This window comes from Ceratotherium simum, chromosome 19 (assembly GCF_057802395.1).
Source record: "Ceratotherium simum simum isolate JZ-2026a chromosome 19, ASM5780239v1, whole genome shotgun sequence".
NCBI lineage: Eukaryota > Metazoa > Chordata > Mammalia > Perissodactyla > Rhinocerotidae > Ceratotherium > Ceratotherium simum.
In genome coordinates, this window is record NC_141918.1 from 29217086 (window position 1) to 29235501 (window position 18416).

Sequence of the window (18416 nt, forward strand, 5' to 3'; positions counted from 1 at the left end):
GCATATTGAGTGCCTATTCTGTGCCATGCATTGTGCTAGTTTTGGGGATATAATAATGAAAAGACACACGTGACTTTTGCTCTTATGAAGTGTACAGTTGAAAGGATCTGTGCCTGAAACATTCTGGGTATCTAATTTAGTATATCAATTTGTTTGAATAGTTATTTCAATTAATGGACATTTATGTCCTGCAAATACAAAGATGAATGAGAAATGTCCTGAAGTTTCTCTCAGGCTAATAGGAGACAGATATGTAAACAAATAATTTCAATGCAATATGAAAAGTGTGGAGTATGTTCCAGGTTCACTGGTGGCACAAAGGAGGGGTGGTGTGAAGAGTTCTGCTTGGAGGAGTCGGAATGAAAGACTGAATTACTGAACGTGTAAATATTTGAGCAGGTGTGCATAAGAATTTTTCCTCTTTTTTTCCTCTTCCCTTTTCCCCCTTCTTTTCTCTTCCCTTCTTTTTTCTTCCCTTCTCTTCCCTTTTTCTTGCTTATCCCTTTGCCCTTTAAGGTTCACATCAAGGGCCACTTTTGTAATAAATCTTTACGGACCACCCTTCTTCTCTCTTCCAAACCCCTAGGCTAGTTTAGTAACATTTCCAAACTCCCATGATGCCTTGTACATACCTCTACTAATTCTCTTACCCTTTGTTGTATATCATCCATGTATCTGTCAGTCACCCCCCCCAAGTCAGAGCCTAGCACATAATTAGTGATCAATAAATTCAATAAATATTTCTTGAGGAAATATAAATTAAAACTGCAATGAGATGCCACTACACCCCCATCAGAAAGGGCAAAATGAAAAGGATTGATAATATCAAGTGTTTATGAAGATGTAGAGAAACTAGAAATTTTGAACATTGCTGAAAGAAGTATAAATTGACTTAACCATTTTGGGAAATCGTTTGGCAAAATCTACTAAAGCCGAACATATACATACCCTATTAGCTAGAGACTGAACTCCTGGGTATATATCTAAAAGAAATGAATGCTTATATCTAAGAAGGGTCATATCAGCTTTATTCATAATAGCCCCAAACTGGAAACAACTACCATCCACAGTTGAATGTATAAGTGAATTGTGGTATATTCATATCATGGAATAGTACACAGTAATTTTTTTAAAAAATAAAAAACTGCTAAATGGAAACAATATGGATGATTCTCAAATACTAATATTGAGTAAAAGAAACCAGACACAAAAGAGTACATATTGTGATTTCACTTAAATGAAGTTCCTGAAGAGGCAAAATTAATCTCTGATGATAGAGATTGGAATAATGGTTAACTTTTACAGGAAGAAGAGGTAAGGCACTAGAAGGGGACAGGAAAGAGACTTCTGAAGTTTTGGAAATACTCTGTATTTTTATAATTGTATATTCAAGAGCTACATACAGAAAGATTTCCTAGGACCATGTCAACTGTCCTTCATTATGTTCCCAACCACATAAATATGTAAAAGTTTGTTACATACTTATGATTTGTGCATTTTTTTTACAGTATGTAGGTTATACCTTGATAAAAATGTAAATATAAAAATAATTAAATAAAAAGAAACGTTCCTTGAATGAATATTAGTGAATGAATAAATGAGCTGGGTCTTGGAAGAGAAAAGAAAGAAGGTATTACAGTGTAAGAGGGTCTTGTCCTGTACTGGATTTTTAAGTCGTGCTTGGTTCTTGAACTCTTCATATCGTAATAATGCCCCAAATAATTGCTCATATACTTCCTTTGCTTAAAAACTAGTTGCCTTTGCCATTTAACCACGATTGGGAGGTTAAGAGAAGAAAGTCATTAACAGTAAAACAAATGATGAGAACCATGCGGCACCGGTGTTTAATAATCACTGTGAGCGATCTATTAGGCCCTGTGGGAACCGGGGAATATGCCTAATTCCCTTATGTTTTTATCCTTTTGTGCTTTATGAGATGCAGGTACAAATTAATTCAGACTCTTGAAGGGAGAGGAGGAGTTGGCATCTGTGTTTACAAACAGGAAGGGAAGCCACCCAACACATGACATTGCTCAAGCCACCCAAAGGCCGGAGTGGAGTAGTCCTAATTGCCGGGCGGTCTGGCCACCGGATGCGCCTCTCCCATCCTTCTTCAGGCAGGACTCATGGCTAAGCCATTATCTTGCCAGCCTGACACAGCGGCTAACAACTCTGCAGGCGACCGATGGCACATGCACCGGAGGCGCTGTGAAATTCGACCCAGCAGGTCCCCGCCCAGAGCGGGGCATGCAGTGCCAAGAGACGCTGTTCCCAGAGTGTCCAGTAGGTGTCGCTGCCCCGCGGCCGCCGCGCGCCCTCAGGCTGGGGACCTGGGGCTTGTCGGCCTCACCTGGGGCTCCGGGCGCGCGCGCCTCACCTGGGCTCGCAGCCTGCGCCGCGCGGAGGCGCTGTGTCGCGGCCGGGCGGTCGCCTCCGGCCAGAGGGCTCCGGCTGCTGTGCTGCTCGCGCTCCGCTCTTTCCTCGTCCTCTAACCCTCTGCCGTCCCCCGCACGGCCGACAAGGGGGCGGGGTCCGAGGGCGCGCTGGGAAAGGCGGGCGAGCTGGCGCCCAGGTATGTTCTTCCATAAGGGCAGGGCGGCCGATAGGGCAGCGGCCGAGCAGCCGGAGGAGGAGGCAGACAAGAAGATGCCACTGTCGCCGCCACCTCAGGGCGACCACGGGGAGTCCAGCCCGTCCAGGACCCCCAAGAAGCACACCCCCTTCCATATCTGGCGCTCCAAGAAGAAGCAGCAGCCTCCGCCGTCTGCCTGTGGGGTGTTCGTCCCGCACCCGCCCCGGGCGCCCCTGGGTGAGGCCAGGTAAGCTCCCCGCCCGAGCCCTCCAGTCTCACCTCCTCCTGCCGCCTGTCTACTCCTGCTACGCTGGCCCTGGAGTCCTCTCCACGGTCAGCCTCGCGCGACCCCACTTGGAGGAGGGGAAAGGCCCAGGGCCCCTTTCACCCGGCAGGAGTGGAACCGGGTCCAGAGGGGCGCAGTCGTGGCCGCTGCGGGGAACAGGTTCCTCCAGGCTTCTGGCTCAGACCAAGCAGCTGCGAGAGGAACTTGTGCCCACCCATGTGGCCTTTATTTTGACTGGCAAAGACTTTACCCAAGAGTCCATACTATCAACCTGATAAGGAGGGCAGGAGGGTAATGAAGGGTTATTATTGTAACAAATGATGACAGCAACTCTATCTTGGGGTTGTATAATACTTTTGATAATGGTGCCTTTATTGTGAAGATCCCCACTCTTGCAGATATTATATCTCCATGGTCCTCACAAGATCCGAATGGAGGAGGAAGTGGCAGAGATGGTTACCCCCATTTTGTGGGTAGAGAACCAGACACCAAAGGGTAAATGGCTTGTCCCCATTGGAATCAGCGGCAGAACTGGGCAGCACCTAGCTATTTCAAGTGTACTTGCCATTGTGCTTTTTGAATTGTTATGATGATTTAGTGGTGGTTTTATCCTACATATGTAATTATTCAGTTATACTATCTGAATGGATGCATTTGTTGAACAATAATCAATTTGAAGTAACAGTATATTTATGTGATTCGGGGATGTGAAATGTTTTTAATGAAGGACAGTTGACAATGTAGAGTAAAATCGTTCTGTATGTGTTTTTAAAATACACCCTTAGGACAATGAAGGCTGAATAAAATTGCACAAGATTTGCATTTTAGACATATTTTTCCTTCTATTTCTGAAAAAGTCTTAGTTTTGCAAAATAATTTCATTCATTTAGTAAAAATTTTGTTAAAGTGCCAGGATATAAAAAACAATGAGAGTGGTTTCTGTCATCAAAGAATTCTTAGTCTCTCATGGAGATCAAAAAGTAAACAGTGAGATAAATGCTATGATAGATGTTAGCACAGAGGAGGGGATCCAGGGAGGCTTCTTGGAAGAGGATGGCTGAAATGGCTTAGACAGACGGAAAAGGGGAGGAGCAAGGAGTTCCAGGCAGAGGTTGCACAATGAGCATCACCAGCTCTTGGAAGAGCATGGTACTTCCTGAGAAGCACAGGTGGTTCAGGGCGGTCTGAGTGTGTGTGAGGGGGTAGAGAGAGGAGAACTAAGAGAGAAGGCACTTTATTTTTTCTTATATTTTATCATCCACGGTAGTAATTGGTTGTAATAGAATATATTTTTATCTATTTAAAGACTTGCTATGCTTAACTACAAATTGGAATATGTTACTGAATAACGATATAGCCAACATTGAAGTATTTTTCCTATTACCTCGGTAAATATTTTAAACATTTCTGTAATGGTTGTTCTTATCTAACCTAGTCTCATCATTTCCTGTCTATCAAAATGTAATAATACACAACTTGAGACAATTATTCAAATGCAAATACGTTTTAGACTAAAACTTAAAATAGAAGCTTTTGCTTCTCTCCTTGATCTTGAATTTTAGTTCAGTCTTTTAAAAAATTTTTTTGGTTAGGAAGAGTCGCCCTGAGCTAACATCTGTTGCCAATCTTCCTCTTTTTGCTTGAGGAAGATTGTCGCTCAGCTAACATCTGTGCCAGTCTTTCTCTATTTTGTATGTGGGATGCTGCCACAGCATGGCTTGACGAGCCGTGTGTAGGTCCACGCCCGGGATCTGAACCCGTGAACCCTGGGCCACCAAAGCGGAGCGCCCAAACTTAACCACTACACCACCATGCCAGCCTTTTAGTTCAGTCTTGAAGCATGCTCTCCTTTCCTTCAGAACCATGATGAACTTTGTACTAACAAATGTTCTGAAAACTAAACATTCTGGTCTGTCTTTGGAATATTTTTCTAGTTAGATCATCTTTATAAATATTTTATTTACTTCTGCTTCTAGTCTAAAGAGAGTGGCTAAATCACACTTAGGTTTCTGGTTAATCTTTGGTCAGTGTGGCTCCCTTGAGCCATCTGACCATGTCCATTCATTTCTGTCCAGGATTTGGAGGTGGTGGAACTCGGCTGGAATGTGCAGCAGTCACTGTGGCCTTTGGTTCTATGTAAGGATGGGACAGTCAAGTGGCCACACTTATTTGTTGGGCGTGTATGATTAGTATTATGGGCTTTTAGATCAAATAAAAATCAATTTATGTCCTGGCTGTGTGACCTGGGACAAATTACTTCACCTTTCTGTCTCAGTTTCTTCATTTGGAAAACAAGGAAAATAGTAATATTGACTCTGTAGGGCTATCATGAATATCAAATGAGAGTTTATGTTATTACTGTAAAACTCTTATCACACTTCTGGGCACTAAGTAGAAACTCACTAAATGTAAAACCATCATCATTATTATAAATGCAAAAGTCTAATGGAAAAAAATAGAGTTGGATGGGAAAAAAATGCTTCTCTTCCTAGAAGAGCTTACCCTTCCAACGATGGTTTAAAGTTTATTGATGTCAGATTTCTGTATTCTGCAAATATTTGTGGCTTTTAGTGTAGATGTTCTAAAATTCAGTCGTGGTCGCTTTCTTTCTTTCCATAAAATAGTTTGAACATAGCTGCCTTTCTTCCTAAAATTCACCCTTAAAGTTTTTTTCAGCTTGGTTTTGGTAAACATGCTAATATGTTATTTTTCATAGAAATAAAGCTGTTGCCTTCTGGGTCAGCGCATCTCCTGTCTAGCCCATTATTCTCTTGCCATAAGAGGGCCCAGTGGTATGTGTGGAGAGGGCACAGCCAGCTGTGGCCAGACTTTCCTTACCAGCCATTCGTGGCACTGTCATTTATCAGGTTTTGAATTATACTCCTTTTTGTAAATAATTTTTCAGAGTGTGGATTCTCTATCTGGGTTTAAATCTCTGCTCTTCAACTTACTGTGACACTTAGCCATGTCATCCTGGGCATGTTATTAACCTTTTTGTGCCTTAGTTTTCTCATTCACAAAAGGGGAATAATAAGAGTTGTTACAAAAATAAACAAGTTAATGCATGTCAAGTGCTCAGAACAGTGACTGGCACATTGTGAGTGCTCAATAAATGGGAGTTTTTTCTCCTTTTTTCTTATTATATCTTGCCTATACTTCCTTGTGAGTAGTAATTTTATATGTCTATTTTCTGCTATATGATGGAAATGGTACTTCCTTTTTATTTTCCCTATTCAAGTCACCCAGTGTTATTTTGATTAGAAATGGGCTCTTGGCTGACAGTCAATGCAGTGAATTAAAAACGATCACCCTCAAACCAAACTGAACCCCAAACCTAGAAGCAAGCATTAATGCTTTCTGTAGGAGAGGCAAACTCAAGTGGTGGGTGGACCTTGTAATCCTTTGAAAATCAGCAGACCTAGTTTCATTTGGAGGAAAAATGCAGCCAGTGCAGAGGGCAGAGCATCCTCATTGGGCAGGCAGAGACCTACCTCTGAGTCAGGGTACACAGGCTCATGTTTCTGGACTGTAAACAGTCTCTTAGCTTCTCTGTTCTTGCATGGACCTTTCCCTTCTATAAAGAGAAAACAGCTTACTCCTTGTTTGTATCACTAGAGTGTTGTGAGGATAAACTGTTGTTGCTTTTTGTCTTCAGAAAAAGAACAATCATTTAAAATGCTATTTGAAAGCATTCTGGAACTGTAGGGCATTAGTCTTCATGAATTAAAGTCAATTCTAGTTTTCAGTCTTTTGTGGCAGCTTTAGTGTTTAGTTTAGAACTTTAAATAGGTTTAATTATTTTTTAACATAAAGGACATAGCAAGTAAGTCTATTTTTGTTTTATCTAATGTTGCATCTAAACTGGTTAATATTGGGTTATTTCCCTTATTTAGCTTATGCCAAAGGCAAGAGTTGGAAATTTTAGGTTGATTTTGTTTCACCACTGATAAACCAGGAATTTAAATTTTAGCTCTGTCACTTAACTAGCTGTGAGCTCCTGGGGAAGTTTCTTGACTTTTCTAACTTCAGTTTCATATCTGCGACCTATCTCTTGGTATTGTTTTTGAAAGTTATAAATATATATTTAACATGACTAGCGCAGTGCCTGGAAGATAACAGATGCTTAATAAATAGTAGCTCTGAGAGCATGCTGCAGTGAAAAAGGCATAGACTTTGGTATAGGACAAACTCAGTTTTAAATCTGCCTCTGCCATTTGGGTAGTTTTGTTAAGCCTTAGTCTTTAAGCCTCAGCTTCCTCATCTGTAGAATGGAGATATAGCACTTCCCTCATGGGGCTCTATGAGGATTGGATATTCTATCTGTCAGACCCCAGGCACAGAGTCTGGCCCAAAGCAGGTGCTCCATGGATGAAAGGTGGTGGAAGCAGGCATGATAGTGGCCGTGATAATCGTAATTGTAGTGGTCTTCATAGTAATGGTGGTAGCATTAATAGATACATTTTTACTTTATACGTGGAGTCAAACAACTTCAGAAGCCCAGAAGTTGTAACCAAGTCTGTGAAGCCTTGAAGTACCTTTGAGTATCTGGATGTGCATGTTGGTCTATAAAAGGGTGGGCCTTTGTGCATTTAGGGACTCAAAAGTCGTAATACATCTGACTTAGGAAGCCAAAGATAAACTTTATACTTGAGGTTAGAGGAGTTTCTTCCAAACTGATTCACCCTGAGCTAACATCCACTGCCAATCTTTCTCTTTTTGTATGTGAGCTGCTCCCACTGCGTGGCCACTGACAGACAAGTGGTGTAGGTCCATGCCTGGGACTGAACCTGGGCCACCGAAGTGGGATGTGCCAAACTTAACCACTAGGCCACTGGGGCTGGCCCTCTCCTGAAGTGATTTGGAGTGGAAGTTTAGTTTAGGATAATTCTTTGCCACTTATCTGTCATTGTATCACTTTATTCATCCTCTATGTCTGCACTTTAATCTTCTTGGTCCACATACAGGAGACATAAACACTTTTGGAGACCTTTAGAACATCTGCGCTTGGGTTCTCTTCTTTTTTCTTCTTTAGCTTTCAGTTATAAATCTTATTTGTGAGGATGAGACAGCAAATCACTGCTTTACTATTCATCCATGATTAAAGCAATGTAGCAAAGATATTCGATATTGAAATTTATTTTCTGACTCCTAATATTCATTCAAAATGCCCATCTTACTATGAACATTAAAAACACATACCTCTCTTAGAGTGTGAGTTCACCTAAGGGTCAGTTGTGTTTCTGGAATGTCCATTCGGAAAAGAGTGATTTATTTATTTAAAAAATTGTGTCTGGTGAGATCACTTGAATCTTGAATTGTGTGCATTTCTGTTTACCTTGAAAAACTTTACCAAATAATTGCTTAAGCTCCATTTCATGTTGTACTTATTGTATAGAAGACTTAGAGATCCTCTTCATGAAAAGCAATGCAATCTGACCTTCAAGATAGATTATTCTATGGCACAAATTCCTTTCTGTATCTTCTTATTGAAATAATCATCAATCAAGTTTTAAAGAGAAGTTTCTTACGTTTGGTAAACACTTACTGAGTGCTTATTCTGTATCAGGCACTGGGAAATAGAACAATGAAATTAGAAGAGATCCCTGCTCCTAAGAAACTTGTAGTCTAGTGGAGGATGGGGCATATGGGTGAAAATGAATAAAGTAGGATATGATGCATTAAGTGTAGAAATAGAAGATTTAATCAAATGCACTCAGGTCAGAAAAAAGATTATCTTGAAGAAAGAGAAATTTTTTTCTCTCATGAAGTTTTAGTCATATTGAATAATTAATGAGAAATTTTATTCTCTGATATGGAGATCATCAAAGGCTTTAAATCTTCTTGAGGATATGATCATCTTAAGCTGTATACAATACTGCACCAAAAGAAATATCATGGAAACTTATTTGCACAGTGGCATTTAAAATAAATAAAGAGAAAGATTCTGCATAAATAATTTTCTCCAGTTCCTTAAAATATCTAGAGCTTGAGGTTATATTATTTCAGCTCTTCTGTCATATTTTGGCACCTGGGAATAAAGATTGGGCTTAGAATGTGACATACTGATTTGAAAACCTTGGCTGAAATTGTAGGTAAACATGATGTTGACACTCTCAAATTGTAGGCTGAAAATGAGTGGTTCTTGACATTCTTTAGGTAGATTTACAGATCCAAAGAGGATTGTTATTTAGGGTACATGGCTAACTTGGTGTCTACTCGATTTTTGTCAAAACAATTCTGGAGTCTCTTTCAAGAGACTCTAGCATTGTTTATGTTCTCAAAGCAAGGTGTTCTTCCTTAAAAAAAAACAAACTGTATTTTCATACCAAATTGCCTGGCACATCCAACAGGTGTCTTTTCGTAGATTTAGAAAAATGAATTCTGGGCTTTTACCCAAGAGAGGATTGAAACGTAAATTCAATATCTTGTCTCAAAGTGAGTTTTCAAGATAAAGTAAGTATGAATGTCTGACACTTGTGGGGAGTTTGGCGAGAAAGGCCAGTCGATTGTTTATGAGTCTCGTTAGCTTATTTATAGCTCCCTTAAACCACAGCTGCATTGGGCTAAGCCAAATGCCTCATCCAAATACCTCTAGGGATTCAGATCTATGCGAAGTCTTCATTCTAGAGAATGAACACTTTGCTTAGTACTCTCTTTACAGCACTGTGTTTCTCCTGGATTGACCTGTTCGGTGGAAGTGTAGCAATGACTGAGACCCTTCATCACAAGGGATCATTTTGACAAAGTACCAGGAGACCCCCAAGGACATACAAGTGAGGCAGAGTATCCAAAGTCCCTTCGTGGTGTCCCCAGCTTTTCTCATCAATAGGCTATACACAAGACAAGTACTGGTCGAACCTGTATCTAACACAGAAGAATGAAACACAGAATTAACAAGTGCCTTTTGTTTTTTACCTTCCCACAGATGGTAATTAAATGAGTAAAAGTAAACTGCTGTTAAGCTTGGCAAAATATTCTGTGGTGAAGAAAGTTGGCTGCTGGCTGTACTTATTGTTGTTGTGTGCCGTTTCAAGCCAGTGACCCTAACTGAGTCTCATTTATTAGAAGTTAGGGTTTTGGCATCAACAGCTCAAAAAAGAGATTTGGCCAACAGTTACATAAATTACAACATGCAAGTTACACTATGCTTAATGCACCTTTTACGTTTTTTCGAATTAATAAGCAGTGACATAAGCTTCTGATAATTCTTTGGATTTTCTGGTTGGATAGTGCTTCATCTTGTAATTGAGGTCAAGAGGCAAAATAATACATGCTGTGAACAAGATAAGAAAATAGAGGAAACATTTGGTTTATAACAACTTTAGACCATGTCTGTGAAAACATCATTTTCCATCAAGATTCGATTGAAAGATGCAGTTTAACATACACTGTGTATCAATATTCTAAGCACTTTACAAATATTAACTCCCTACAGTTAACTCATAACATTCCTGAGAGGTAGATACTAATATTATACCCATTTTGAGGAAAAATTAGGCTCAGAGAAGTATGGTAATTTGACCATCATGGAGCTCGTAAGGGCTGGAACTGAGATTCCCCACCTGGTGGTCTTGAGTCCTGTGGTTAATTACTGCAAACTGAAATCACTGTGGTTAATGCTGTCTTTATATTCCCGCAATGAGTATAATTAGGCTCTAAATCTCACAAGCAGAAATTATAATATATATAGGAAATCAAGTTAATTTTTGGTACTAGACAATTTCTATTTTAAGTAGTGGAGAGAAAAATATGTAAATTCCTAGAAGTATAAGTACATTAAAATCTTGAAAGAAAAAATAACTTTAGAGCATAAATTCTGAAGTGTATGTTACATACAAAAGTATCATGTCTAGATCCTGAGTTTGGAGCTTCTGCCCAAGCTTTGCCAGGAAACTGCATCAGCAAGAGGTGGGCCTAGTCTGTACACCCGCAGTCTTGGCACAGGCAGTAGAATGCAAGGTCAGATAAGTGGCTGGATAGGTGCTGCTCAGGCTGAGTGGGGATATCGGAATTTCTCGAGAAAAGCTACTAGGCACAGCTCTAACTTCAGGTCTTTAGAAGTCCTGCTGCTTGAATCCTTTGGTTTTACTTTCTGATTTATCATTGAGGATTCTCTGACAACTAATACAAGTTTGACCTTATGTTGACCTTACACTTCAAGGATTATAAGCCATTGCTGATATTTTATGCCACTTGAGACTCATAATGGCTGTGTGCAGTAAGCCTATACCCTCATTTCATAGATGAGGAAATTGAAGTTCAAAGAATGCAATGCAGATGGAGGAAACAGGACTAAAACTCAGGTTTTCTGATTTCTGGTCAGCTGTTCTTTTGGGTTCTCTTGGATTGTAGACTGTATCTCTCCATTCCTGACCTATACCCACCTTCGATAGGAGCCCAACTGACTACTCTAACTTCCTGATGACTATTTCCCTGGAAATCTTCCCCTAGTGTTGTAAACCAACAACAATGAGACTGTCTGATCTCTAGATCGAGTTACTAGTTATTCAGCTGTTGTATACACTATAGTCTGGTTACTGACATAGTGAATACCTTCAGAGTTTCTGATATAATTTGTACTTCACCTACTACCTAAAAAAAAAACTAAAATTAACTTAATTCATGTTTTAAAAAATTTTTAAAGCTTGTACAAGCCATATTTTATAACAACAAAATGTCATCTAAAATTACAGTCTATCCATATTGTACCCGTGCAAGAACTCCCTCTATGGGGCTTGAAGTAATGCAGGTGCTATGACACATAATATGTTTTATTTATGATGTGTCATTTAAATGTTTTGATAATACTGATAGATTTATAAATATCCTGTGAAAGCACAGCTTGATTGTTTTGGCATCTGCTATTTGAAAAAGATATGACAATTGAAGCAAACTGTTGACATTCACGTTGAAATACACTGTCTCCTTTATCATGAGTGCCATGTGCAAACCTAAGAACTGGCCCTTTCTAGCCTGTGCAGTGGAGGCTCCCCCAGGCCTTGCCTACTTGGATCTCCTGCCTTGCAAATGTTGGCTTTTAGCTCCCGTGAACGAAGTGGTTGCTATTATCTGCAAAACAAGAAAGTATGGTTGCTCAAGGGTGAGATTACAAAACTCTTCTCTTTTAGTTTTGGCTACCCAAAACAACTTTGTCTGGAATAGACTCAGTTATGGATCAGGAGTTCTTCATTGGAGCATACTTTGGATTGAAACAAGAGCGTTTGTATTCCCTTATGTGTCAGTAAACATGTTTAAACAAGCTAGTCTAAAACTAGATTTTGGATTTTTTCCAAGATAAAAGCAAAGTATGACTGAATGTCTGGCATTTGCACAAAGTTTTGACTTTTAGTTTTGCATTTTGTGATTGTCCTAACTCACTCTCTAAGAAGTTTCAAGTACTTTGACCTAGAAGTCTTAGTAGCTAGTGTGTTGTTGGCACTTAATTGTACCCTTCCTTGTTATTTCACTATTAAGAGCTTTTTTTATGCCCATGAGGGGACAACCAGTCCTAGATCCAGGTGATAACTGTTGAAGATGCTTTGAGGCTTTGTCTCCTTCATCATCCTGAGTTTCTTCCTCCAGAGAAGCTTCTCAGGAATTTATGCATCAACCCACTTGCTCACTACAGGATTCCTGGTTGCTTTTCTGTGTGTGTAATCATACCCTGCTTATGATTCCAGGAACTTACAAAGCCAGCAGGTGTTAAACAAAGAGGAGCACCAATTTTTATCTTAATGCCATTCAATAAATGATCAACAAACAGCAAAGGTGACGGCCAGTTGGGTTTGGGCATGTTTTCTGAGGAAAATGGGCGTGGCATGGGGGAATGGAGGAGGAGAATTCTTTTCAGCCAGATAATTCTCAACCTCTCCTATAAGTTGAGTAAACATAAGAAACTTTTGTCAAGAATAAATAGGACAAAAAGCACAAACAATTACTGAGTATGTATTATGTGACAGTTGCTTTCATATTCAGTGTATCTCACTTAATCTTCATAACAGCTCTGCTAAGTAGGTTATTTTAACCGCCTATTTACAATTGAGAAAACAGCCACTGAAAGAGGGGAAGTAGCTTGCCCATGCTGATGTAGCTAGTAAATAACAGAGCAGTATTTTAACCTAGGTCTTTCTGACTCCAAAGCTCATAATATTTTCACCACACCGTGAGAAATCTGAAGCTCATTGAATGTGTAGCTGGGAAAGGGTGTGTGAGTATGGGAGATAGCTCACTAAAGAATAGTAGCATCCAACAGAAATGTAGTTATCCACTTACTCTCAGAGCTATCACCCTTTCAAAAACCAGGAAGGAAGCATTTCTCCTTTTTGATTATCTGCACCTACCTCATCCCTTTGTAGAGAAGAAGAATATGCAAGAATGAAGAATTCACGTGCATTGGGAAGTCCGTGGGGCACCCTTGTTTTCCTGGGAACCCTTGACTTGAGAGAATTCTGCCGAGAATCAGTGACTCGGTCCCTAAAGTGTTACCTAAACTTGTTGCGCCTGATTTCCAGTTTAGTCTAAAAGCCACAAAGTCTTACTACCTACTGCTGGGATGATTCACAGAGCATATAAAAGAATCTAAGATGAAAACTGTTGAGGATTTTTCACTCTGTGTACAAGTTAATCACAGCCCTAAAAGAGGAAAGAAAACGCTGGTGACCAAAACTCCAAATTTATAGGAGATAGTGTTGGCTTGAAAGACGTGGATCTAGAGAGTCTGATGTAAAAGATTATGAAAACCTAATCTTTGTCTTTATAGGAGATAGTAAGTTTGTCTTTAGTGCCCATTTCTCTCAAAATTGAATTTTATTTTGATTTTTATGTATTTGAGAAATTTAAAAAATTATATTTAAGAAGGCTCATTAATTTCTATGAGTATTACATGCACAGAACTAACTCACAGTAGGTCATAGAAGAGAGTAAATTTCTTTTTCCATTATACTAGACTAAAAATGTATGTGCTCTGGTATTTAGATTTAATGTAGTTATTTTAAAGCATAAATTATTATAGTCATTAGTACCACTCAATTTCCAGAGTACAACTGGAAATTTGCTATTTTATCTTAAACCACACTCTCTGCTCAGTTCTGCTTATGTGAGACTTTCTCTAATTTTGAAAACAATTATCCAGTGATAATGGTAATTGAAGCATCAGGTTTGCTTCTTTCATTTGTGACTCAAGTAACTGAGCAAATGTTGTCTCTTTCAAAAGCGGTCTTGATATGTGGTCTTCAGTGACTGTGTCTGTCACACTCAGTAAGGTAAGTAAACATGAGAGTGGAACTGCTCTCGTGTAATTCATTTATTAAACACATTCGTGGACACCTGCTGTGTGAGGCCCTGATGTGTGGGCTGGCAAACCAGTTCAAGCTCTATTGTTGGGAAACTGAGTCTCACTCTCCTGTCTTCTGGAGAAGCTGCAATAGTCACCATTAAAATAATGAAAAGTTTCCACACTTACTGTTATAATAAGGAAGAAGAGACAAGTTTCAAACCTGTGCAAGACAGAAGCTGAGAGATACAGGAACTAAACCTCACAGGGGATGGAGGATTGATAATTCTTGAGAGCTCTCAACACTGTTACTGCTAAAGGAATTCCAAGGAACACTTGATAATGTTTGTGTATGTGTGTATACACGTGATCCAGTTACATGTATATACAATCTCTAAATTGATGGTTACATTTATAGCTGTATCTACAGATATGGATATGTACGTGTGTATACAAACATACACGCACACACACATATATTCTAGCACTACGTATTTTACTTATATATGTACTCAGTGCTAAATTACCTACTTGGTAAATTAAGCATGTGTTTATAACATCAGCAAAGCAGGGATGAAAGGGAGAAAAAAAAATCCAGAATATGCCTGGAAGTTTTATGTTATTTCAAGATATTAAAATTTTGTTTTAAGATTTAGAATTGTTTTATTTTGAATGACATATTGGGGTGGGGGAGGCATAATCTTTTTAGTCATTGGAGTGGTCATAATACAGACCTCTATAGATACCTCTAGGTACCTTGTTTAAAGAGCTGCTGGGGGGAAATGGGAAAGTATGATGTGAGTTATGGAAAGTAATAGAGAAATGTGCCCAGTTTATTCGCATGTTCCTCACATGAGTTGGATTCTAGGCCCAAAAGTATCACTTTATCTTCCTTGAAAAGGCTCAGTGGGTTGACCCCAGTTTCAAAATGTCCTGTCCAGTTCTATGGAAGTGAACATTGCAAGAGACTGTTCTTTTATGACTGAGACTCTAATTTTATTTATTGATGTGGTCTACATTTGTCATAGCTATTTTGGCAGATTTATCATATAGTTATAATAATCCATAATCTCACTCTCTATGGATAACATTATTAACATTCTGTGCATATTTTCATATAACTTAGCACTAAAGATGAAATTACAAAGTCAAAAATTTAAATACCCTTTGTATTCTGTTTTATTTTTCACTTGGCATTATATCATCTGCATTTTCTCACTTCTTTAAAATACGTAAAATAATTTTCTTACTCATCCCCGTCTTGCTGGACATTTAGGTTCTTTCTAATTTTTCGTTATAATTAATGCTGTGGTGCACATCCCTGTGGAAACCTCAGTCTCTGGATAGTCTCTATTTGCCCTTCCAGATCTACTCCCCACACTCCTCTGTGCTCCTGAGAGCTTTCTTTACAGACTGCTTGGACTGAGCTCTCTTGCCCTCTGGTTTCCAGTTAGGTTCAGCCAGTGGGAGGCTTTAGAGGAGAGGGCAGGAGCAGGAGGTCATGTGCAGTGTAGTAGTGGTTTTGTTACTCCACTGAAGGCCACAGCCTCTGATGGGTGAACCTCTTCTACAGCTCAGGTCTTGCTGGTTCCAGCATTCACTCCCTCCCCTTGCCTCTGTGTCCAGGGGTAGTAATGGCCTTCTACTGTTGGGAGCCCTGGGCTGCACCACCATTCCTTATTGATTTTCCCTGCCTACCCACATCTTGTAAATAGTCAGTTCTTTAAACGCTTTTCAATCGTCTCTTTTGTGTGTGCCATCTGTTCCCTCCTGGGATGCTGACTGACCTCATCTACATCTGAGTGGTATGCTCTTTTTATTATATTTTATGTTTGAGTCTTTGTACTGCAGGAAGGTAAAAGACCATTCAGAATTGGGTAAGGGAGTTAAATTAGTTCAGATCTGAGCTGGTGTTAGTGAAAAATGGCAAGAGATTGAATTAAAGTACTCTCAGAGAGATCTAAGCAAATTGCTCTTGGAACAGAGAGAACGGAGCAATAATAAATTCTTCCATGCACTGTGTTGGACACCCGTGCTTAAAAGGTAAGGAAGATACTTAGCTGCCAAACGTTTCCAGTTCTCTTGTTTCATTTGGATATTATTGGTTCAATTGTTTCATTTCTCTTTTCATTCTGGGACTTTTTGGCTAACCCCTTATGTTTTTCCTTCCGTTCTTGGCAGTTTGCGTATTCATATATACAGTTCTCTATATCCACTTATATACTCCTTCTTCACCCAGATATTTGCTCATGACCTCTTCCTTATAGGAAGCACACTGAGGATTTTGTGAGCTGAAAGGATACCATGTTTTTGGCATTCCTCCTTGTATGAGTGGTAACTTCCTTAGTCTTTATATGAAAAGCAAAGCATGTAGCAAACAGTTAACTTCATTTGCTTTCGCTTTGGTTCTAACTCTGAGTCTATGATTTTCCAGAACAAATGCCAAAGCAGTCAGTGAACATACCAGAGGCTGTTAATACTTCACAGATCTTTTAAATCAAATGATAATGTCTTCTGTGGTTACTGGGTCATCACTGATAGGACTCCTGACTGACATAGAGTATTGAGGCTTATCCAGAAACTCACTGGGTTGCTCAAAAGTCCTAGTCCTTTTTTTTTTTTCCTGATAAATTTTATGTGTTTTAGGAGATGTTTTTGTTGATCTGATATTCACATTATATTTCATGCTCTTAGAAATGTGAATTTCTATGAATATATTCTACCACAGATATAAAGTAAAGATAAATCTCTCAAAATTCAATATGTAAAATTCTCACCATTTACCAATGACCAGTGATGGTGGAAAAGAAAAAACCAAAAGCAAAAACCCACTGGTATAGAAATGAGAGGGCTTGGGTTTTAATCCTAGATTTCTCAATTATGAATTAGGTTACTTTGGGAGAATCATGTAAGATCTTTGCACCTCAGGGTGTTCATCAGTAAAATGGGGATGATTCCAACCTGCCTGGCCCCCAACCAGGCTGTTGAGAGGCTCCTTTGAAACAGTGTGTGAAAGTGCAGTGAGAACCATGAGGACTTAGGTAGCATACGCTCCATGGCCCCTTGCCTCATCCCTTGTTCTCACCACTTCTTTTCTGGAAGCCTTGTAAATACTTTCCTCTTTTCCTATGGTCTTTCAGACGTGAGTGGATACACAGCAGTATTCACTTTTCCCTGTCATTTCTCCATCCTAATCTCCTCTCTGTCCATTCCTCTCCATCTCTGGAATTTTGGTCTGAAGCTGGTAGGGCTCACTGCCATCCATGTCCCTGTGCAAAGTGACAGGGTGACAGTGGGGGACTCTGTGCATCCTGTTGCTGCTGCTCTGCGGGGCCCCTTCCTTCTCGGCGTTCTTCCCCACTCGCTTCAGTCTTCCGCCACCTAAATGCCTATGGGAATTTTTGCAGCTGGAGGGACATGCCCATATTTCCTCCTCAGCCATGCCACCAGGTTGCCTTTCTCTTACAGACACAACATATTTCACAGAGGAAGCTCATATGAGCTTCCCAGATAACTGGGAGAGGTAGTTAGATTTGGTTGTCTTCATTTTGCAGATTAAGCAGAGGCATGAAGTTGTTTAATGAGAGTCAGGACTGTATCCCAGGAGTCCAAAATTTTAGCCAATGCTCCCTCAACTATAGCGCCACAAATATCCCAGCAGAATAGATAGAAAGAGAAAAAAATATTTTATAGCTTTACTGGTTTATTGCAATGTCCTTTCTTCTTTTTCCCTTTTTTTTAAATTTAAAATGGGTAAAGTTAATGGAGTTTAAAATAATACTGAAGTAGAAGAGGAAATTGAAAAAGATTTATTTGATTAGTAAAGATATTGATCTTTACGTTTTAGATAAAGATCCCACTATTATGAATATTCAATTTTTAACATAATATTCTAAGAAAATTCCATATGTAGAAAATAATGGATTTTGTTAGTAACAAATGGCCACCTGTTAAATCCTCAAGTTTGACTCTTACCTACTTATGCTCTTTTGAAAGACAGTTGTCTTGAGGGTATTTCAGTGTTTGGAGTTTGATAACCAAAGACACTGTCCTGACTTGTACGAGTTCAAGGAAGCAAAAGCCCAGCGGTTGTTACCCTACCAGACTTCTTTCCCATCAGAGCTACTCATGTTCAGGTCCTAACATGCACCTTCCGTTTTTTTTCTTAAGTGGAAATTTGAGTAACATTGAACACAATGGATTTAGGAAATTCAAATATTGAACAATTTAAAATATCCCTACAGTAATTTCCTTTCGGAACTTGTGATTTGAAAAGCTCTCTGATT

General features: G+C 39.4%; 1 protein-coding gene across 1 annotated transcript in view; it reads left to right on the forward strand.

Annotated features, from left to right (window-relative positions):
- Positions 1-2520: 2520 nt before the first annotated feature.
- CRYBG1 (crystallin beta-gamma domain containing 1) overlaps positions 2521-18416 on the forward strand; it is a 197557-nt gene continuing 181661 nt past the window's right edge. The window contains exon 1 of the mRNA XM_087443946.1: positions 2521-2819. Within this exon, the coding sequence (XP_087300072.1) occupies positions 2575-2819 (245 nt within the window). The 5' untranslated portion in view covers positions 2521-2574. The remainder of the gene's footprint in view (positions 2820-18416) is intronic.